The following is a 25,179-nucleotide window of genomic DNA, read 5'->3' on the forward strand; positions in this document are numbered from 1 at the left end:
AGCGTGATCAAATATTTCACCCAGTACATGTATGGTTTGGTCGTGATTATTCAGTGTGATATATTCAGAGGCTTGTGCAAGATGTTGTTGCGTGAACTCATCATTCATACGACTAATGAATAATTCAAGTCCCGAGATTTTCCAGTTGAAACGGCACCTGGGTGTAGTTTTCATTACACTTCCCGGTTTATTTTGGGGCGAGTTAGTATGAGTGAGTTTAAATTTAAGACAGATTGGAAGATGGTCAAATGCATCCAAAATAATAGTAAACATGTCGTCAACAATATGAAACAACTCTGAAGATAAAATGCCATAGTCAACAACACTGACGCCATTGTTAGCGTAACACGTGAAATCACCGCTTTTATCCCTAGGAAAACGACCGTTCGCAATATGTAAATCTAATTTCTTACATAGATCCAACAGTTGTTTTCCATATGAATTTACACATTTGTCTTTTGAATTTCTATGCCAATCAAAAACATCAGTTTGATAACCAGGCTGCAGAAAAGAATCATTATCCTGTACAATAAAATCAGGCATATTTCCTGTGCGGGCGTTAAAATCACCAACAATATTTAAATTAAATTCATCTAGACTAGAATATGCATCAATTAAAAATAATTCTAATTGTTCAATACCAGAGAGTTCAACGCGTACGTCTGGGAGTTTTCTGGCGGTATATACACAGCTGCTAACAGAATATCTGTGTCTGAACCAAAAACAATTTTGTCTAGAATAATTGAAACTACATTTTTGGATTTCTCGAAGACTCGCTTTACATGGGGAGCTATATAGTCGGCAACAAATATACATACCCCGCCAGAGTATCGACCAAAACGACTGCGTTTAACATTAAATGTTGAAAAACTTTTGTACATGTGGATAGCATTTTCAAACTCGCTCTCCGATTTTGCTCATGTTTCGTTTAAACACACAATCGGATAAGTGTTGATTATCAATGTTGCCGAGCTGTTTCGTTAATCCTTGACAATTCCATGAAAATATTGACAGTGGCTTGTCACTCTGTCGGGGCCGGCCGTTCTCCCAGCTTTGTGGTTGGTTAATACTTATTAACTCTTTGACGACGTTTAACTCGTCGTCAAAGATATAAACGCGTTTACCCAACTCCGAATTTACAAAAAGCTTATCAAACCTGAGTCTAACTTTGGCGTTGCTATCACAAGCTAGAATTTGACGCTTTTTTGCTAGTAATTTACTGCGAATTCCTCTCATTCTTGGAGAGAAGTCTTCATCAATGGAAATTTCGGATCCCTTCAAATTAAAGGCATTACGTAGGACATGTTCTTTATCTTTCAAAAAAGAGAATCTTGCAATGATTGGACGTCCAGCACGAGAGAACGGGGTTCCGGCAAGTCTGTGCACACGTTCAAATATAACTTCCTTGACTATGCCAAGTTTATCCCTAATCAAATCCTTGATTATATTCTCAGTCGTATCCCAATCTTTAGACGAATTCGTTTGTTCTATTCCACGGAATATGACATTACACCTACGGTCCCTATTATCTTTGTCATCATTTTGTTTCCGCATAGTTATCACTTCGCCCCTCACTTCGCATGTATAAGTTTGTGAGATCACTTTCTGTCTTTAAATTACTAAATCCATCTCAAAAGTGCCAATAATGCCCATTGAATGTGATCAAGACGATTATTCATCTACTACGTACCAAGTTTTGAATGAAATTAAATTAGTATTTATATGCAAATATGTATTTGTACTAAATAATTATGATAAAGTTTTGCCTAGAAAACTCAATTTCAAACTAGACCAAAGTTATAGTACATCCATTAAAGGGCCATTAGCGGCGTTTTCAAGCTTTTTTTCGTATTTTTCTTATATTTAGCTTTGTTTCACTATCATAGCGACGAGAGAGCTATAAACTGTGATGGGCAGCAACAAAATTATCAACGTGTTACAAACGCACAAATATCAAGTTAAATTTATTTCGGGACGTCCCGATAAATGCCGTAAAATGGTGAATAATCTGAAAGCATGCACAGTACCATCTCAGAAAAAAATGGCAAATCAGACTGGGTGTAGGAAGCTCGGTCGCCGAAGTGTGAGCGAATCTGCGAAAAAACGACGACAGACAAGCAAGAATGCGACGAAGATTTATTTTGGCCAAAAGGTTGACAGATGGATTGCCATAAAATTGGAGCATTCTTTTGGTTCAGACGCAAATGTAGCCAAGTTTTTAATCGCTAGGTGAGTTATGTTCAATGTGTTATCGCGTAGTACAATACTGTAACATTACATGGGTTATGTATCCTCCGTTTATATCCATGTGTTGTGCATTTTCTGGGAAAGTTTGGCATATGTATAGTTTATTTTTTAGGCCAGAATAATAATATAATGTACCGTAAGTGTGAGCAGCTTGTAATAATATATGTTGAAACGTAAAATAAATCCATCGGCGCCATGCGTTGTGGTTTGTATATAAGGTGATATTCATTCATTGTGACGGAACCGTACATGAATTCAAATGATTTGGTATGAAAAACTTTCAAGTGACTATATTGAATTTAGTTTATCAGAAATAGCCACTACGGATTCAGGAATCATGTATGACGCATTGTAACAAGACGGAACGCAACAGGAAGTCAGTAGAAACAACAGATATTTTTCGTTAGCGTGGGGGGAAGTTGGTTAGCATTGGGCACAACAGAAGTGTTAATCCGAAAATTCATTGTCTATTCTTGTTTGTGATTGGTCCTGGCAACGTTTGGGGGATCGTGAAGTAACCCCGGACGTAACTTCGTATTTGAGAATTATTGTTCTGATGTGCCTTGGTAAGCAAATGGTTATTTAGATAACATTGTTCATTTCTTTGTTACCTTAGCCATGGAGCTAAAAAAAATGTTTTAGCTCAATGCCTTAACACATGTGGATGAGTGTATTACTAGTATTATTCCATCTATAAGTTGTTTAAAATTGTTTAATGACAAATTGTTTTCATTTAATTTTTTTAAGTTTTTTTATTTTTTTTAAACTTATTGTCATGCTTTAGATAGTAATTTTTTGAGAATTTGTATGATTAATTTTAAATATGTGTTCTAGTGTAACCATTTTTACTCCTGAGGAATTTTAAGTGTTTAAATAAACAATAAAGCTGGCCTAAATAGTCATGTTAGCACTGTGAGACACATCCTACTAATTTTAAAGATAGATAGTACTGATAAAATATTGTTTGAACATGTGATGTCATCATTTGGCAGAAACAGAGCACTTCCATGGAGCTCCATGTTCAATTGAAACCAAAATTAGCATATCTATAGCAAAGGGATATATTCATAGATACTATAAGAAGGAAAATTTCGGTATATTTGATTATCTACCCTGAATTACAAGACAAAACAAAAATGTTATCCAAGCCAGGGTTAAGAAAGTATTGTACTTCAATGTATTCATTTTGTTGTTATTTGTGCATTTATGAGTTGGATGCGAGATGTTTTTAGAGAAACATGTACAAAAGGGATACTTTGCAGAATATGTATTTCACAATTTTTTGTGGTGAAACAATCATTTCTATGTATTTTGTTTTACTACTGGGTGCTCATAATTATATTTACCACATAACAAAAAATATGACCAATGTAAAAGGACACGTGCAAAAGATGTGAGACACCGACTAATGGAAACCGTTTCGACTTTTTAATTATGTGTTTATTCTCTTGCTGCAGGTATCATGCTAGTAAGACTGTACCCTCAACATCAGCTGCAGGTCCCAGTACTGCCAGTGTTCAAACTATGCAGCTACAGAAAACAACAGAATTTTTTGGAAAAAAGGCTGTTGAATCTTAAAGGTATGATTCTTGCTATCATCATGTCTTATTTACTATATTCACTTCTAGACAATGTCAGAAAATATGTGTTCTATTCATGTTTTTTGTATGTACAGTGCATGATTTAATACTTCTTAATTTTTACTTGGTCAGATGAGATACCATTCTAAGGAGTCTGTTATCCCTTCATCGTCCACTCCAGGCCCCAGTAAAACTGTTCCTATACTAAGAACTCCGGAAGTGTCAGAAATATCCTCTGCTGAATCTGAAAAGTGAGTTTTTTCTCAAAAATTATATCAATATTTTCTGTGTAGTTGTTTCATATATTGTCATCTTCATGATGCATGTATTATGTCTTATGAAATACAGACTTATATTGTTATTTCATATTTTAGGAATGTTGTGTCTTGGATTGACCAAACTGCTAAACAGAGCTCTAAAGATTCAGAGTAAACAAAAACAAAACATTTTTATTTTTTAAAACACTTCCCCCTGTGGCAAAGTATATCACAACAGCAACAATTACAAGATCCATGCTCACCCCCCCCCCCCCCCACACACACTTTTGGAACATTTCTATTTTCAGGGTCACGTTTGACTAAGCACACATACTCTTCGAAATTCCCCTAAATTGACTGTCTAATCATAAAATGCACTATATACTACACTGATTTACAGATCTTAATACTAAGAGTACATCACATTGACACATTGCATCCAAACACTTTCCATTTATTTACATTGGATGCAAAAGTGCTGTCACACAATGGAAATGGAGTTCCATCACTGAATGCAAACATTCTTCATAGGGTTATCATGAGAATACCACAAAGTATGCACTTTATACTTTGCTGTATTCTTGTGATAATTTCATAATATAAGTAAACACTGTTGAATTATAAACTGCTTGGAGAAATAACGTTTACACATTTATTATTTGTAGGTATCATAGGTGCTACAAAAAAAGACACTTAGATAATCAGGGTACAAAAGACATATCCCCACATCGCACAATTGATGAAATCAGTTGTGGTGAAGATGTTGACAGATAGACATAGAATGCAACGAAATAAAGAGCTGGAACCCCAAGATCCAAGAAGAATATCACTGCATCCTACTCCACTTAGTCCACCTCCAACTGCTACTGTTGTTGAACAAAAAAAATTCAAGACGCACATAATTATACCAGTCTACCAGGCAGAAACCTTGTGTATTGCATGTTAGCATCCGGGTATTTATCCCTGATGCTCTAAACGCAACAGCTAGGTATTACCAGTCTGTCACCAACACCAAGTCTACCATGTGTCTATAATGTGTACTGCGGCAGTACTACTGCCTATATGCTGCATGACGATTCGCCTTGTTTATATCATCGTAGTCATCCAGTACTAAAATATCTCTGTGATAGTACCGCGCCAAAGCAAGTACAGCTTCATCAAGGACAAGTAGTTCAAAATCCTAAAAGAAGAAGTGTATTTTAGCTTAAAATATATTTTACAATGTTCGCTTGTTTTTGGTTCCTGTTTGAGAGGCCAAAGTTTTTGCTGTGAACCACGTGTAGCATGATTTCATGCAAAAGTATTTTTGAAAAACCCTTTCATATGAACCTTGTATATTTTTATTGTTAGTAAGCAATTTACTAAAATTATTCCCACAGCAGTAGGGTCTACATGAAGTACCGGTAACATGGTACCCTGTTCTCAATGTGACCAGACACACTATTTCATTTGTTACTTTGTAGAGTTATGTAGCATTTTTGATGTACAATACATGTTTATGAAAAATGATAAAACATGACTCATTGTGCATGTATAACACAGAAAGAAATCATGCCTATTTGAAACTCTGTGATACTCACTGGCCAGGTTGTGGTGCTCTGTGGAGGCTGTCGCATGCAGCATACATATGTCTGGGGACGAATGATAGCCACCTGGATGTGGCACAACTGGTAACAAAAGATTAAACATCAAGCCTGGATTTCCCCATGTCATTTCATCAATTATAGTCTGAAACACAAGTGAAAAAAAAAACTTTTTAATTATATGCAAGACTTGCAAAACTATAGGCAAAACCATTATTTTTATAGCCACTGTTCTCATTTGCCAATGGCCTCTGTCACCTATTTAGAGAATGGAATGATCTGCTTATCAAAAACCTGTCAATAGGTTTTCCTTCTCATTGTTAGCTCCTATGTCTGCATATCCATTATTGCTCAATGCTTTTATGTAACACTCAAACTATAGGAACACACAAAATGAAATTAAATCTTTTTTAACTATGGTTATTTTAAAATGTGTATATGTTTAAAAAACAATGCAGATGGCAGAGTAAACAAAATGTGTTAGCATATATTTTTGTTTGTACAGTTGTAGCTTGTACATGTGTTTCTGCAAGTTTTCTTGCCCCAGGCTTGTTTGACCTATTAGCCTGTGCTACGAATGCTTAATTAATGTAGTACACAAGTTAGGTAATTTTCATAAATGAATAATCTTTAATTATATTCAAGTTCTTTTTTATGACTTTCTTTGATTGCTTGTTCACTCCTAAATGTTTACAGTTTTTATGTATTACTACACTGGGTTTTATGAAGGTGAACATTTATAAAATATTTATCCAGAAAGATTCTTGCACTTCATTCCAATTCAAAGAAGATGATTTCATTTGCTGTAGAAACCATTCGGTAATGCCAATACCCCTTGAAGCTTGGCTATGAATGCAAAGTGCATTTCAAATCAAAATCAGTCTGCACTTTGTTGGGTTATTTTTTTATATTTTGTGGCAGCTTAAAGGCCCAATTCACTTGCCCCAGGCAAGTGTGAATTGGAGGTGTGACTATGCTAATGAGTGTTGTTAATCACTTGCATAGCCTATGACACATCCTGTTTCAGCGGTCCAACATCACGTGACTTTGATTGACAGTAGTTAATTATTCAAGATTAGTAGCGCGTCCCTTTCCCCGGTTCGAGTTTTTGACTTTTATCCGCCAAAATCTCAGCTTGTACACTATCTATTGTCATAAATACTACACACAGTCACTGCTGTGATATTCATGGTCACATGCATCCACTTTGGCATGACATAATCGACCTGTAAGTTCGAGAAAACGCGCTATTACCGGGGCTTGGCTGGAGCTGTTTACTACAGCGTGATAAGCAAGGAAATAATCTCTATTGTTTAGAACCGTATTTATAGTATACCTGGGCCTTTAAGTACACATTGAAATTGCATTTGCTAAATAAAATATATGTTTCTGTCTACGAAAATATACTCACTCGTATTCTGTTCTTTTTTTGAAGAAGAAGCCTCAAAGCATCATGAGCATTTCTCACAGTTTGGCCTTGCCCTCTACAACGTCCACCTCTTCCCCTTCCACAACTACCTCTTCCACGGCTACAACCTATATCTCTACGCCCCCTTCTATATGGAACTGGCTCACTTTCACCATTTGTTGTGTCTAGAGAACTGTTCGATGCCTGTAGAAAATGCAGTAGTAATTGTTTAAACCATCTGACCATTTTTTGACGTAATACTGAACGGATGATTCTCTGAAATCAAGCAGCCTGTCGGTACATTTCAAATAATGAACAATATGTATAGTATCAAAGCAATCGGGCTTGCTGTTTTCAACAAGAAAATATCACTTTCCACCAAAAATGACAAAAATATTCATCAAAATTAGATAATTGAATATATCATCATGAAATGTACAAATCTGAGAGAGGTCCACATGTAGTACCTATATGTGTATGATATCAAAGCAATTGGACTTCTGGTTTTTATCAAGAAGTCAAAAATATCACATTTTACGATGGACAATCACTAATATGATAAGCTTGGATAAGTTTACAGCTTAAAAATCAGCGAATATTTTTTCCCCCATATTATACATTCAACTCATTAAGAATCAATGAAAATAAACTCCATACTAAAGCTTAAACATCTAGAATATATATATATATTTAGCGAAAATTAATTCCAGCTAAAATAAAGTATTTTACAGCATAGCATTGTTAGGTGTAGGGATTTACAGTTTAATTTTCAGCCTCTTTTGTTCAGGTCATCCTTATCTGTGTTACATGTACAAATAATTTGGTGCCTGAATAGTAGATTTGGCAGATAATGTAATTCATGCAGAATAGTGACCATGACCTTCACATAAAGTACATGGTTTATTTCATAATCAAGTAAACTTTCTGTCCATAAAATATATGTACTAATTATAAATAAACCACGGTTCTTCTAGCAACCATGACTAAACAATGGAGTAGTATAGTAACGTATCATAACGATAGCAGTGAGTTATAATTCATCCTAGGCTGTTCAAAACGTTGTCAAAAGAGTTGCAGCATACTCAATTTCTATACTTCTATATACAATTCCATGTCTCCATCCCTTTCCATCGCTAGCTACACAGTGGCAGCGACCAATGAGCTAAATAACGAAAATAATTTAGTCAACTGTCATATCGCTCGTACGGACACCCGTCATGGACTTTGTCAGGATTCCCACTGATGACGCTTGTATTGAAACAATATCAAGCGTATCTTCACATTGCTATCAATGAGCATGGTTTCTAAAACAATATCCGTATCGCTTTTAGCACGTATGTGGTATATGGGCAGCTGACAGTGTATGACACCACTTGTAATAATACAATTCGAAAACATTATCACCTGCGATAAATCAGCCTGTAAAGCAATTACCCACGATGTGGAGGTGCTAAAATCACTTTTGTATTTTTTATTCAATGTATTTTATTTCTGGAAACTTATGCGGGTGTCTTTTTATAAGCTAAATCACGTGATCCAAATTGACACGTTACATGACTCAAAACACCTTTTATGTTAGGACAGTGATTCAATACACCCGCATAAGTTTCCCGAAATAAAATACATTGAATAAAAAATACAAAAGTGATTTTAGCACCTCCACATCGTGGGTAATTGCTTTACGGGCTGATTTATCGCAGGTGATAATGTTTTCGAATTGTATTATTACAAGTGGTGTCATACACTGACAGCTGCCCATATACCACATACGTGCTAAAAGCCACACGGATATTGTTTTAGAAAACATGCTCATTGATAGCAATTTGAAGATACGCTTGATATTGTTTCAATACAAGCGTCATCCGTGGGAATCCTGACAAAGTCCATGACGGGTGTCCGTACGAGCGATATGACACAACTTTCATTCCAATGCTTTTAATAAAAATCACTAATGCCTACACATTATTATGTGATAACTCGCCGAGAAATGCAATTGTATGTACTGGGTTGTATACGCGTCATCCTAGGCAAACAGAATCGGCGTACAGTGTGATCGGGGTCGCCAAAAAAACAGTGAAATAGGTCGAGTAAGAACAACATGGCAAGAGAAAAAGTCTGGGAATTCAACGACAATAAAAGTTGTGCCGGTTTTCCTTGGGAAAACGCAGCGAAATAGGATGGTTTATACTTACCGCGGAATACACACTTGAGTCGTCAATACACTTAAATGTATTTATAAAGCATTGGATTAACTCGATTAATGATGATAACAGACAAAACACTAATACAAAAGACAAACTGAGGACTTACAAAAAATTTAAAACAAACTTCATTTTGGAAAACTACTTAATTAAGCTATTAAGCTAAAAAAAATAAAGAACTGAAAAGTACCTTAACTAAATTCAGACTGAGCAATCACAGTTTAGAAATTGAAAAAGGAAGACACAACAGAATCAAAAGTATCGACAGAATCTGCAAATTGTGTAATAAAAATGATATTGAAGATGAACATCACTTCCTCATAATATGCCCAGTATATCGTAAAGAGAGGGTCGTTTTATACAATGAAGCTGAAAAGATATATTCCTGACCACAGTCCCTGTGATAGAGGGACTGTGTCCTGACTTTACTAATCTCACACCTGAAAATAAATTCATAAAAATAATGTCAAATAATAACTTAGCAATTCCTCTGGCACAATATCTGAAATACAGCTTTGCTATTAGACAGCAGCACCTACTTAGTCATTGACTTTTTTTTATACCTATTCATTGTTTTGTTTTTTGACAGTCTATTTTCTTTACACCATCCTCGCAGTCTGTGTTCGTCACATCATCCTCAGTCTATTTTTTTACATCATCCTCGCAGTCTATTTTTTTTACATCATCCTCAGTTTGGTTTCTTTACATCATCCTCACAGTCTGTGTTCGTCACATCATCCTCGGTCTATTTTTTTACATCATCCTCGCAGTCTATTTTCTTTACATCATCCTCGCAGTCTATTTTCTTTACCTCATCCCCGCACTCTGTGTTCGTTACATTATCCCCACACTCTGTGTTCGTTACATTATCCTCACACTCTGTGTTCGTTACATTATCCTCACACTCTGTGTTCGTTACATTATCCTCACACTCTGTGTTCGTTACATTATCCTCACACTCTGTGTTCGTTACATTATCCCCACACTCTGTGTTCGTTACATTATCCCCACACTCTGTGTTCGTTACATTATCCTCACACTCTGTGTTCGTTACATTATCCTCACACTCTGTGTTCGTTACATTATCCTCACACTCTGTGTTCGTTACATTATCCTCACACTCTGTGTTCGTTACATTATCCTCACACTCTGTGTTCGTTACATTATCCTCACACTCTGTGTTCGTTACATTATCCTCACACTCTGTGTTCGTTACATTATCCTCACACTCTGTGTTCGTTACATTATCCCCACACTCTGTGTTCGTTACATTATCCTCACACTCTGTGTTCGTTACATTATCCTCACACTCTGTGTTCGTTACATTATCCTCACACTCTGTGTTCGTTACATTATCCCCACACTCTGTGTTCGTTACATTATCCCCACACTCTGTGTTCGTTACATTATCCTCACACTCTGTGTTCGTTACATTATCCTCACACTCTGTGTTCGTTACATTATCCCCACACTCTGTGTTCGTTACATTATCCCCACACTCTGTGTTCGTTACATTATCCTCACACTCTGTGTTCGTTACATTATCCTCACACTCTGTGTTCGTTACATTATCCTCACACTCTGTGTTCGTTACATTATCCTCGCAGTCTATTTTCTTTACCTCATCCCCACACTCTGTGTTCGTTACATTATCCTCACACTCTGTGTTCGTTACATTATCCTCACACTCTGTGTTCGTTACATTATCCTCGCAGTCTATTTTCTTTACCTCATCCCCACACTCTGTGTTCGTTACATTATCCCCACACTCTGTGTTCGTTACATTATCCTCACACTCTGTGTTCGTTACATTATCCTCACACTCTGTGTTCGTTACATTATCCTCACACTCTGTGTTCGTTACATTATCCTCACACTCTGTGTTCGTTACATTATCCTTGCAGTCTATTTTCTTTACCTCATCCCCACACTCTGTGTTCGTTACATTATCCCCACACTCTGTGTTCGTTACATTATCCTCACACTCTGTGTTCGTTACATTATCCTCGCAGTCTATTTTCTTTACCTCATCCCCGCACTCTGTGTTCGTTACATTATCCTCACACTCTGTGTTCGTTACATTATCCTCACACTCTGTGTTCGTTACATTATCCTCACACTCTGTGTTCGTTACATTATCCCCACACTCTGTGTTCGTTACATTATCCTCGCAGTCTATTTTCTTTACCTCATCCCCGCACTCTGTGTTCGTTACATTATCCTCACATTCTGTGTTCGTTACATTATCCTCACACTCTGTGTTCGTTACATTATCCCCACACTCTGTGTTCGTTACATTATCCTCACACTCTGTGTTCGTTACATTATCCTCGCAGTCTATTTTCTTTACCTCATCCCCACACTCTGTGTTCGTTACATTATCCTCACACTCTGTGTTCGTTACATTATCCTCACACTCTGTGTTCGTTACATTATCCTCACACTCTGTGTTCGTTACATTATCCTCACACTCTGTGTTCGTTACATTATCCTCACACTCTGTGTTCGTTACATTATCCCCACACTCTGTGTTCGTTACATTATCCCCACACTCTGTGTTCGTTACATTATCCCCACACTCTGTGTTCGTTACATTATCCTCACACTCTGTGTTCGTTACATTATCCTCACACTCTATTTTCGTTACACCATTGAGATCTGTTAAAATATTCAATTTGTATATAACATAAGGTCACCTCCACATTGAAGTCGTTTGATGTTTTATGTCATCCACGTACAGGTCACAATAGACTCGAATTCCTGCCTCATGAGTGTTATACTGCCTTCAACGTTATTATACGCCGCAGGCGGCTCCCCGAGGCACGGACACAGTAGCCATGGAGCCGAGTTTGTGGCCAATACTACCATGTTAACACTTCGTGCATATGGTTATTTTATTCATATCTAATAAGCCCTTTGCCCTTTATTGATTTCTTTTTGCTAGTTGTTTATAAACAGTTGTTTAGTATTGTCATTACTTAAGCTTATCTATTCTCCCGTTTTAATTAGCCGTTTTTGACATCGTGATGTCATTTATTTAAATAAAACTTATCATTGATTTGTTCATATTCTGAAAACAAATGTTTCTTTGCGATAAATAAACACTAAATAGATGATAACTAGAGGCTTGTTACACCATAAGTTCTATAGAACAGAGATAGGAAACACCACAGTCCCTCTATCCGATAGATGTGGAAACACTTACAGAAACTTTGGATACCATGACTTTATTTGCATAACAATAGCACACGGTGTACTTACAAATAAATTACTTTCGGTTGTTTGGGGAACAATATCCTTCTTTAGACAAATAATAACTGCTATTCCTTTTTTCAAGTTTGAGCAAAGAGAACCATTTTCTGAACAGAAGTCAATTGCGCCCCCTATTGGCCAGTTTTAATGGAAAAGGTGAACTATTTACATAACAATAGTAATTCAGCTTGCATACGCGGAAGACAAAATGGTCTGAACAACGGAGCTGTTTGAAGCCGCTCCTGTTATTGTAAGTAACCAAGCCAGATTTTCTACACTGACTCTGAATAGAGGATTTATAACAGCAGTTAGAATAAAGAGAAGACGCAAGTTTTGTATTTTTACTGTCGCGAGCTGTTGTCAGTAGATGGTTTTACCCTGAAACTGAATTCATGATACTACTTTGGCGGATGTGAACAAGGCGTGTTATTAAAATCCACTCAGCTCATGCAATATCATATTTCATTTATGAAAAGCTGCATCCTGCATAGTCTTTTTATTTTGGCGACTACTATGTGACATGTTTAAGCGTTCTTCTTTCATATCTTTTTAAAAATTACATGTCGTCTGTTAATATTCGCGTGTTGATAATGACCCACTGAGTTATTGAACTGTAATATGCTTATTCCTTGGTAGGCTTGAAGTAGTTTTATTTTAGCGGATTTTAGTTATCCTAATTGACATTGTTCGTCGTTCAGATTTACTCAATAATCATTCATCGAATTCTGTTTTATTGAAAGACAAGAGAAAACCGTTAGAGTAACAATATGGAAGAACGGTCAACGACACCAACGTTCAGGTCAGGCAGGCGGTCACCTCTACTATCCATGCTATCGCCACCGCATGATTACCTTCCAACCTCACCAAGACGACGACTTACTTCGGCTGACTACCGTTTGACTCCCGAAAGCACGTCGAGACGCATGAACAGCTCGCCCGTAACCATCGGATCGGGAACTGTGCTAAAACGACGAGAAGTATTTGAACAGAAACACACTGGAAGTAGACAGTCTCCAAGTCCGGATAGCCGTTCGCCCGTACCAGTACTATCAACATCACCACACCACATTCCATCGCGAATTTACGGAACCAGTCCTAAATGTTGGCCGCCTTCCTCTGATAACAGTACGACTACAGTTAAAAGTGTAGATATCGGTACGTATCATACTAAAAGTCGTGACTCTTCGCCCAGTCGTGAATCGTACTATATGAATTCAAAGAATGATCTGAGCGACTTTTCAACTCCGCCTTCAACCTATGTGAGTACACACTCATATGACCCGTCTTTTCCTGGGCGACCTCCAAATAGTACATATACTTTGAAGCTCACATTCGACTCCTGTGACTCTGTGAACACAAACTATGAATCGGTTGCCCCTACCAGATTTTCGCAGACTAAAGTTTCACCGACTAACAGCCTGAGTAGTGGTTACGGAAGCAGTAAGTACTCTGGAACACCTACCAATCTTAGCCCGAGGTGTGTCTCACCAATCCACAATTCTGAATTCTTAGGGACTGAATCACATGTGCCTCTAGAATTATCAAAACCATTCAGGAAAAACAGCAGTGATGAAAATAATCTTTTAACAGTTTATAATAAACCAAGTTCACCTGTACCATCTTCAGTGCCTGACAATAACATACCAATGCCAAGGCAAGCATTACAATCTGAGGATAGTGTGCAAGCAAAAAACAAACCTAATGAAGTTTGCCAAGAGAGTACAGAAATGCCTGCAGAATCACAGTCTTTTATCAATCATTGTGAATGTCATACTACCATTAACAATGAAAGTAAAAATGCAAAGCAGTTAAAAATAGAAATGGAAGATGAGAATATTGAGAAAGAGGACACTCAGAGCAATAATGAGACATCATTGAGTACTGAATCGTGTCAACGCCTGAAACATTGTAAAACACTCCTCAGATCTCACAATGTTTATGAAGACAGTTTAGACTTAGATATTTCACCATGCCCATCCTCTCCGATGCAGTCATCCATCTCTTTAGACGATGCCTCCTCTATGGAGAGAGTTGATAGTCTAAATACCGACAGTGATGGCTCAGTTTTTGTAAAGCCGGAATCTGAAATTCAGCTGACTGAAATCAACAATTCTTCTCCATGTAATGCAGTCGCCAGACCCAAATTACAGACTTCTGACAGCTTACTAGTACCCCAGGAGAGTACAGACATTTTCACCAAAAGACCAATACCCAAATTAGAGCAGATCTCATTGGATTCGTCACATATGGCTGGACAGCAAAGCCAGGATGCGAAACCTTCAACTCCATCGGTTGTGATCAGCATTCACTGCCATGATGAACCTGAAAACAATAACAAAATGAAACGTACACCATCGGAGGATGATTGCACTAGGAATGGGATGTTGGGACCTAGTGTTGACTGGAGAGACATTCCACGTAGTCTTAATAGAAAGCTTTCAAGTACAAGCACAATATCCACCCTAAGTAGGGATGATTCTGAGGATTATAGCAGTGATGATTTCCTGGCTTTCCCATCAGTTTACGGACAAAGATCTGGAATGGTAAGTAAATTATTATTACACAGACCAATATTGTTGTCATTATGGTTACAGGAAGTGATTTTTTAAAAATAATTTCTCACTTTGGTATTACATTTAAGGAAAACTAATTATGGTCATGGTTGTGTTTAGCATTTGTTTTGTATTACAAGTATTCTAAAACACATTCCAGTGGAAACAATGTATCAATATATATTACAAAAAAGTAAATTTCTTGTATTACAGGAATGTCAACATTGCACACTTCAATACTATACATAAACACATTTTGTGTAGTTTTATCCAAAGTAAAAATTGTCTTTGTTGTATCTGTATGCACTTGTAAACAAAGATTGTTAGAAAATGTGTGTTGGGAAGAGAGGGAATCTGCTGAAAACAGTGACAGAAAAAATTCTGCAAAACTAACTAATTACTATATAATAAGTTACAATAATCATTACACTATATAATCATAGGATACTGTGGATTTCATAATTTTAAAGGTATGAATTTGTTTTATGCAGTAAAAGACAGAAATCTGTACCTTACTGGTAGTTTATTTATGAAAATGATGATGAAATGAATGGTTGAAGACTAAATGTCTTCTATACCAATGGAAGCGTCTTTGAATTTGAATATTGCCAATATAGCTAAACAGCTAAGCATACCTGTGTTATTTAATTAGTGATTCACATTTTTAAATTAGTTTGAAAATGCAATGTTACAGTTTTACTGAAAAGTTATTCTCGATTGCAATTATTTCACATTCCTGCAATAGTGTTTTGTTACATAGTGTGAAAGAATGAACAGTCTAAAATGAAATACCATAATTCATCTCCAACCTTACCAGTTTCATATTTTGTGCATACCCGGTAATCGGTTTTCAGCTTTTCAAATTTAGGTGTTCTGCTTCTCATGTTGAAACTGCAAGTAGGCACATCTATTTTGAATATTAAAAAGTACAAAATAATCATGACAACTGGTGTGTTTATATATTCATAATTGTTTGTATTCCTCCCCTATATACATACATGTATTTTTATCATCCTCTTAAAAATAGGAGTAACTATGACAACTATTATGTTCTCATGCATTTCCGGTGTTAGGATGCACATTGACACCATAGGTGTGTTTTAGCTACTTCTAGAGACAGCATGTTACAGATTATTATCATACAAGTGTAGTCCAAGCCATCTGTTAGTGAGTTGTTATTAATAATTATTGTGTTATTGCCAGGGAAAGCAAGGTTAAAACTGGGACTTGTATAAGGTTAATTTAATTAGATACAATGTAGGTACTGTGGAATACTTTTTTTTTGCTGGAATTAATTTTCGCTGAAAAAACTTTTTGAGTGTTTTGCTTGGAAATTATTTTCACTAATTTTTGATGAGATTAATGTGATATATAGGAAAAAAAGTATATTCGCTGGATTTTATTTTCACGGAATCACCCCTTCAGCGAAAATAAATTCCAAGCGAAAATAAAGTGTTCTACGGTATTTAAAATAAATTTATGGCTTGCAGTGCATAACCAGCATGGTTTCAATAATACGAAGATATCATGGTACATTGGTCACTTTAGAGTTTGAGTCTTGGCTATACCATGGGACTATATTTTTGGGCAGGATATTTTACTCCTACTGCCTCTCTCTACTTGAGAGTAAACCTGGTATAGAATGGAATGTTTGGCACCAAACTATGTATGTATATAGCAGCCGGGGTTGTATGCTCCACCAGGAGTTGAAACAGTAAATAAGTTTAACTCAGTTTGACTGTATATGACCAGGGTAATAATGTGCATTCCCCTTGAACATGATGTTGTCAAGAATTTGGGCTTTACATAAATATTATCATTATAAAGCCTCATAAAATGTATACAGTGGGACTGATATAATCACATGCATCTACCAATCTTTTGGTCAACCATTTATTTGACTAGTCACTGACCCACAAAAGCATACATTGACCTTTGTTTATTCAACTCAGATACCCATAAACATACACTATGTTGTTTCTTATGGTGTGACTAAGACAGATGCAATAAAGACCTTGGGTTTAATTTGAACTTAATTACTTCACTGGCACAATTTGCCTTGTCAATTAAATGGGTTTTTTTCCTAAACAAAATGGAGAATTTAAAACCTAGTGAATAAATTCATGCAGCATAAAATGCACTAAAATTAATATATTTCTGCTAACCAAATGTTAATTATATTAATATATCACCATATATTATTAAGAGATATTTTCTTTTTGCAAAATTAAATTTTTCTGCAATATTTTATCATGATTTCTGGCTTTAGAAATGCATTAACAGGTGGTCATGCAATATTGAGTGCACTGCAGCGTGTATTCCGACATGACTTGGCTATGTCTGCTTTAAATGTTACTGATTTTATTTTTGAATCACCATGTTCACACTCTCTTGTTGACTGCAAACTGTAAGAATAATGTGCTCTTGAATATCTCTTTACTTTGATCCTATTAATAATTCAATTTTGTGTTCTTCATTCTGCATAATTAGTTCAGCAATGCGGATTATTGAAACCCATATTATAATTTAGTTCAAACATGTATTATTCTATTATTTACTCGTATCCATTTGTCCTTTTAAGAGCAGAGTAATAATTGTAATATAAATCTGGCTATTAATAGATACTTGTGCCACGGAAACCTACAATTTAATTATTAGGTTGACTAATTCGATTGCTAGGTGACACTAAGATTTGTTGGCCTACTTGAGGTCTGTTAAGTAAGCTACTAGTGTTTTAATCGATGTGACTCTCCTTTGCTGTTATTTCCTTTAATCCCAACTAAATATTAAACTACCACCCGTTGTCATGCAGTGATATTATATTTTTAATTTGTTTTTCTCACTTTGTATAATCTGCAGAAAACCTTTCACCGACCCCTTTAAGCATCATGAGGGCTTTGGGAGTTCATGAAAAATCATGCTTTCTAATTGAATTCTGAAATCAAGATTGAGAAATATACTCATGTATATTCATAATAGATTTATATGGCCTTGTAATCACAACAGTGTAAATTAAGTTTGATTTGGTGATTAATTAAATACCACAACCTATATTGCAGGGCTAGATTTGTAGCCATACCAACTGATTTCAGTTTTCACAGTAATCATTTGTAGGTTTGCTGCATATACCATACATGTAACAACTGAACAAAGAGTGAATGCATTAATACACGTGGGGTAGCATATCTTGACAATTTTACTGGGTTCCTAAAGACACACTAACACAATATTTTCCCACAAAACAGGTTGGCATTTATGCTATAAAACAATGTAGTATTTATTCACCATGGATAAAACTATTTTTATTTGTCCAGCATCACCCTTTAAGTGAAATTATTTAAACAAGAACATTTTTTATTAAAAGTTGATTCCATTTTAGTATTATATTGAAATCTGTGTTTTGTACACAAAACAATTATATTTGTTGCCCAATATAAATTAGTGCTTGAATGGTTGAATTTTCAGTGCAATTAAGATGTTATGCTTCAAACAGACATAATTTACTGTTGTCTATCTGATAGGTGATCATATCATGAATGGCTTGTGTACAACAGTACTCTCTTTGTATACTAAGTTTGTAAGCTATGCTATGTCACTGGTAGTACGCACTGCTATTGTGTATTTGGCTGCCATTATTCAGAGCCAACCAGCCAAGTCTTCCTGTAGTTATGCCCGATATAATGTAGCTTGTATAGCTAGTTGTATGTCTACTTATGTTGTAAACTGGAAGCAGTTCTACTGGTAGCTATATTATGTTTCCCATAGTTTCTATGTAGTGCATGGTTAACATATATACATATAGTCTACCTGTTTACTCTAGTTATACAAAGCAGGTGCCTACACAGACACGTAGGCCCTATCATATTATTCAAAAGCAAATTACATTATGTCTGGCTTTGTAGATAAGATTTGCATGAGTATTGTTATGTCAGTATGAAATGTTGTATGCGACATTAGTCAAGGAGGAGTGTGAAACTTTCCAACAGTGGAGTTGTGTTGAAAGTATATTCCTCATTTCCGGCTTTATACGTGCAGGAAAGGGAAATTACGTTAGAATGGGGCCGGATACTTTGTAGCATCTATAGTGGTAATGGAAAGGCACACTACTGTCCCTACCTGTGATGTTTTTGAGGTAAATCTTTTATTTTGTGTAAAATGTGGACTGTATGAACACAGTTCAGGTGGCATCCCTTTTGGGGGAAAACAAATTGTGTATGTTGTTAATGTGTGTCTGGAGTGGATGTCCAAATCTGGGTAGGGTGGGGTTGGGTGGTGGTGTATGGTGTCATGATGTGTTTTAAAATAAAATAATCAGGATTAAATTTTAGCAAGGTTTGATAATAAAATAGGAAACCTTACATGTATATGCCCTTGAATAAGTGTGGCCATACAAGGCTGCTTGCTTGTATCTACATGTTTGTTTCTTTGCTATAATAAAAGAAACTATACAATAAAGTACAGTCCCTCTAGGGATTGAGGGACTGTGAATAAAAATATGATACCTCTAAACTGAGTCTTAAATAAACTAATAACATATGTAACCACTGAGCTGTTGGGTAAACTGAAAACATGATTAAAACATGTCCATCGCTAGTATACGTACAATGTTTATCTATCAGAGTGTGTGAACCGAGCCTGCCCACCATTATCAATAGCTGCTGACATCAAACATCTCTTGAAAGAACTAATCAGATTGGGATGACTATATCAAATAATCCATGAGATCCATGGTCATGGTTATTAAATTATAAATAATTACGAAATATGTAATTATTATTATACCTTCATTATGAGTAATCAATTTAGCATAAGGACTGTGCCCCTTAGTATCAAGTTTTTGAACAGTAAGTAGATATTCACTATCAGATCGACTATTTCTTCACCAGGCTTTTCAAGTAGCCAATACACAACCAAAATATTTCAGCCATTTTCCAGCTACTTTGAAAATTTAAAATTCAGTTGAGGAATGAAACCTAATTTTATAAATTGACCCCTTACCCTTGAAATCCAGGTTAACTGCTCATTGATTTAAATAGTCAAATACCATTTAAGATCCTACTGAGACGAGAAAAAACAAACTTTATATAATAAAAACCTTGCAAAAATGGTAATGTGTGAAGCACCATGGAACTCCAAACTATAATATATACATGTAGTGAAGGAAAAAATATTTGATTTACATACCATAGTAGTGCATTTCCAATAGAAGTGCACATAAAGCAAAAATCATATTTCTGTATACTAAATAATTAAAATGTTACTTGTATATAGCATAGAAATAATCTTGTAATTTGCGTAAACGTGTACGATACTAATGGAGCAAAAACAGTATTTATACCCTGATTGGTCATGTGATCCATTGTTCTGGTCATACGTTTATTCCTGTAAATCCACACAAGTCGTATATTTGTGTATGCTAACTTAACTGTATGTGTCTTGTAAGGTGCTGATGTGATTAGACCTCTCACCTAAATAATAATAATCTTTATTGCATAATCGGCAAATAAACACATTAGAAAAATTGAGCTAATGACAGATTGTACAACAATTCTAAATTATTCTCAATTTAACACTGCTGAGATTTTGTCAAGGAATAAGTCAGTAAGACCATGGAAGGTACTAACAGAAGAAGCCACGATGCCTCTCAAGTGGCCACTTAAGCTTCTTAACAGACTTATTTTCTTTTGTTTCAACCCAGGTTAATCCTGATGAGGACATTGTCTAGCTCACCTTTGATGTCGATGATAGTTTGTGATTGTTAACACACGTAAAGAGTTAGCTGAATATGATACAACCCCGCCAATTTGTGATCAATGTGATCATATAATATATGTGCATTATGAAACTACATTCATCACATATGCGCACTTGGTTTGTTTAGGTGTGAAAAGTCAAAATGAGTATTTCACAACCGGAAATTCAACGGATGAACATTTGACTTGACATGTTTTAATTATTAGCAACTGTAAAATGAACAAGATTTTGAGTGTATACAACAATAATTCCTAAGGACTCCTAAAAAATATTATCACAGAGAAAGTGTCTAGACATACTATCTTTACTGGTGGTGTTCGCCGATGCCCGGTGGTCAAAAATGCAATAGTTTCGGGCATCATACCCACGCAATGACAATGGTTCCATTGAATAATCCAATCGTTATTGTCACAGGCAATCATTGATTTAGTCTCATCACCATTACAAATACAAAAAGATTCATGATAGTTCATCAGTTCTTCTTCAATCGATGATATATTTGCCAATTTTTCATTAAAGTTTGCCAAGATCTCCGGAAACAACAGCATTCAAACTAGACGTCATTTTCAGTATTGTACATGCGTGGTTCGTCTATTGCTTCCGAACATGCTCTGAATATGCTCTGAATATTTACGAATGCTCAAGATTAGCGTAACCCGTTGTACGAAGATGCTAAGAGCTAAGGAGAACCAATGTTTGTGAACAAACATTGACAAACGATCATGGGGCAAAGCTAAAACTATAGCGTCGTGGCTCCTTCCGTTAGTACCTTCCATGGTAAGACATGCCATTTGGTCCAAAATAAATACGACTTAAACCTTTAAGTGTCAAAGTTGACTTTTTTTTAAACCCACATAATTGTATTCATTTTTTTTAAATGTTGATTAACACTTGTAGACGGCATAAAATTATGTCCATTTGGTTCAAAATTAAAGAAACTCTCATCAAATACACAAAAATGAGCAAAATTGTGGTGGGAAATATGACATTCAAAATGTTCAAATATAACACCAAAATGTTTTGCAAAAAAAATGATCTCTTGCATAAAAGGCTTAATAATATTTAACAGCATAAGGATGGAATAATTGAGAAATAATATTAAACTTCTATGACCTAATTATGAACCAAATACAGCGTACAGATAACTGTCATTTTACTTTTGCATGTATTGTTATAAAGTATAGGTAATTCATTATTGTAATTGGATTAGGATGAATAAGCTTTTTGTTTAAGAACATCATATTTCACTGTTTTTGATTAATCCTCACTTGTAATGAAAAATGAAAACTGTTTACATTTCTATATATATTACATGTACGTATGTATTAAGCTGAGTCATATTTCACCAATCATTGTAAACAATTTTGAATTGATGTACCTGTACAGTGAAATATGTCAAATATTGATCTCTGCATGCATGCATGTATTGTATGAATATTGATATAAGGGTATGAAAAGGACAAGTCAGTCTTACTGGTATGCTTATGAATGTCACTAAAAATACAGTCATAATGCCGGTTTGACTTCTGTTAGCTGAAGGGCATATGTGTCTGGTACATGTACAAACATACTTTTCATATTCTAAATGTTAGTTATGAATTTAACTAAAATGCTATAGTGCAGTAGTAACTCTGTCTTGCATCCATTAGTCATGCCCTCCAACAACAGACAGTTTGTGATGTAAATAGGGGAAAGAAACCTCTGCTTTAAAAATTGTCATTTTCACCCTTTGCAAATGTACCCACAATTATTCAAATATCTACTATATCTACAGTACATTGTATCTACAAATTTTTGTTCATGATCGGATGCAGTCTGAATAGAGGTACTTATGAATTGACCTCCATGTGTTCATCAGTCTGTCTGATTCAAGATGGCCACATGGTAGCCAGTTTAATGTTAAATTAACAATTCATCATACTAAAGCTTTTCTTCCAGTCTGAAAGACCTTGGTTATGCATGGATGGTTTTCATTCAAACTTGGTACATGTACATACAATTGGAATTTATAAGACCTCGATCACTTTCTGATTTGGTGTTTTTTTATGCTTTCACCAATGTTGTTCAAACTTGATAGATACATCATGCATCATGTCACACATACTTGCATTAATTTGTTTTGATTGTTATTTTAATGTTATACATAATACCCTTTGTATACTAATTAACCGTTTCCATTGTGTTTTGTTTCATCCATACAGTTTGATCAAATAGGTTGAAACTAGGTACTGGTATGCTGTACATGCTTTTTCTGCAGATAAATATGCATACATTTACTAATTAAATGTATCTGTTATTAGCAATTAATTAACATATAGAAGCACATTCAGGTCATATCTGATGCACTGAATATAAAAAGTAATATCTATATTAATATTTATGGAGATAAATTCACCAGTAGTCGAGTATTACCACTTACATATATGACATTAGGCCACATTTTGTGTTCATTCTTTATTCTGTATTCACCATTGGCTGCAAATTGTATTTTTTTGTTTTTGACTTGTTTTTTTGTTTTGTTTTTAAGAAAAGTTTTTATTTTTTGTTTTCTTTTTTAGATTGTAGTTTGTTTTTTTTAATTTCTTTCTGTAAGACCCTTTTTATCCTTTCCTAAGGATTTTATGCGTCTAATAAAAAAATATAAATATAATATATATTCACCAGTAGTTGCATTGCAGTTTCTATCATAGATAGTGGGGCAGTGCTTTCATGTATGTTATATTCACCAATAGTCCGGTATTGTAGCTTGCATCGCAGTTCCTCTATCATAGATAGTGGGGCAGTGCTTTCATGTATGTTATATTCACCAATAGTCCGGTATTGTAGCTTGCATCGCAGTTCCTCTATCATAGATAGTGGGGCAGTGCTTGCATGTATGTTATATTCACCAATAGTCCGGTATTGTAGCTTGCATCGCAGTTCCTCTATCATAGATAGTGGGGCAGTGCTTGCATGTATGTTATATTCACCAATAGTCCGGTATTGTAGCTTGCATCGCAGTTCCTCTATCATAGATAGTGGGGCAGTGCTTTTATGTATGTTATATTCACCAATAGTCCGGTATTGTAGCTTGCATCGCAGTTCCTCTATCATAGATAGTGGGGCAGTGCTTTCATGTATGTTATATTCACCAATAGTCCGGTATTGTAGCTTGCATCGCAGTTTCTATCATAGATAGTGGGGCAGTGCTTTCATGTATGTTATATTCACCAATAGTCCGGTATTGTAGCTTGCATCGCAGTTCTTCTATCATAGATAGTGGGGCTGTGCTTTCATGTATGTTATATTCACCAATAGTCCGGTATTGTAGCTTGCATCGCAGTTTCTATCATAGATAGTGGGGCAGTGCTTGCATGTATGTTATATTCACCAACAGTCCGGTATTGTAGCTCGCATCCCAGTTCCTCTATCATAGATAGTGGGGCTGTGCTTTCATGTATGTTATATTCACCAATAGTCCGGTATTGTAGCTTGCATCGCAGTTCTTCTATCATAGATAGTGGGGCTGTGCTTTCATGTATGTTATATTCACCAACAGTCCGGTATTGTAGCTCGCATCCCAGTTCCTCTATCATAGATAGTGGGGCTGTGCTTTCATGTATGTTATATTCACCAATAGTCCGGTATTGTAGCTTGCATCGCAGTTTCTATCATAGATAGTGGGGCAGTGCTTGCATGTATGTTATATTCACCAACAGTCCGGTATTGTAGCTCGCATCCCAGTTCCTCTATCATAGATAGTGGGGCTGTGCTTTCATGTATGTTATATTCACCAATAGTCCGGTATTGTAGCTTGCATCGCAGTTCTTCTATCATAGATAGTGGGGCTGTGCTTTCATGTATGTTATATTCACCAATAGTCCGGTATTGTAGCTTGCATCGCAGTTTCTATCATAGATAGTGGGGCAGTGCTTGCATGTATGTTATATTCACCAACAGTCCGGTATTGTAGCTTGCATCGCAGTTCCTTTATCATAGATAGTGGGGCAGTGCTTTCATGTATGTTATATTCACCAATAGTCCGGTATTGTAGCTTGCATCGCAGTTCCTCTATCATAGATAGTGGGGCAGTGCTTGCATGTATGTTATATTCACCAATAGTCCGGTATTATAGCTTGCATCGCAGTTCCTCTATCATAGATAGTGGGGCAGTGCTTTCATGTATGTTATATTCACCAATAGTCCGGTATTGTAGCTTGCATCGCAGTTCCTCTATCATAGATAGTGGGGCAGTGCTTGCATGTATGTAATATTCACCAGTAGTCTGGTATTGTAGCTTGCATCGCAGTTCTTCTATCATAGATAGTGGGGCAGTGCTTTCATGTATGTTATATTCACCAATAGT

General features: G+C 35.8%; 1 protein-coding gene across 1 annotated transcript in view; it reads left to right on the top strand.

The window, feature by feature from the left end:
* The first annotated feature begins 12,668 nt into the window (after window positions 1-12,668).
* Window positions 12,669-25,179, top strand: part of LOC100374225 (uncharacterized) — a 56,571-nt gene continuing 44,060 nt past the window's right edge. The window contains exons 1-2 of the mRNA XM_002734522.4: window positions 12,669-12,778; window positions 13,269-15,071. Of these exons, the coding sequence (XP_002734568.2) occupies window positions 13,296-15,071 (1,776 nt within the window). The 5' untranslated portion in view covers window positions 12,669-12,778; window positions 13,269-13,295. The remainder of the gene's footprint in view (window positions 12,779-13,268; window positions 15,072-25,179) is intronic.

The sequence above is a fragment of the Saccoglossus kowalevskii genome, chromosome 2 (assembly GCF_978046115.1).
Source record: "Saccoglossus kowalevskii chromosome 2, keSacKowa6.1, whole genome shotgun sequence".
In the NCBI taxonomy this organism is placed as follows: Eukaryota; Metazoa; Hemichordata; class Enteropneusta; family Harrimaniidae; genus Saccoglossus; species Saccoglossus kowalevskii.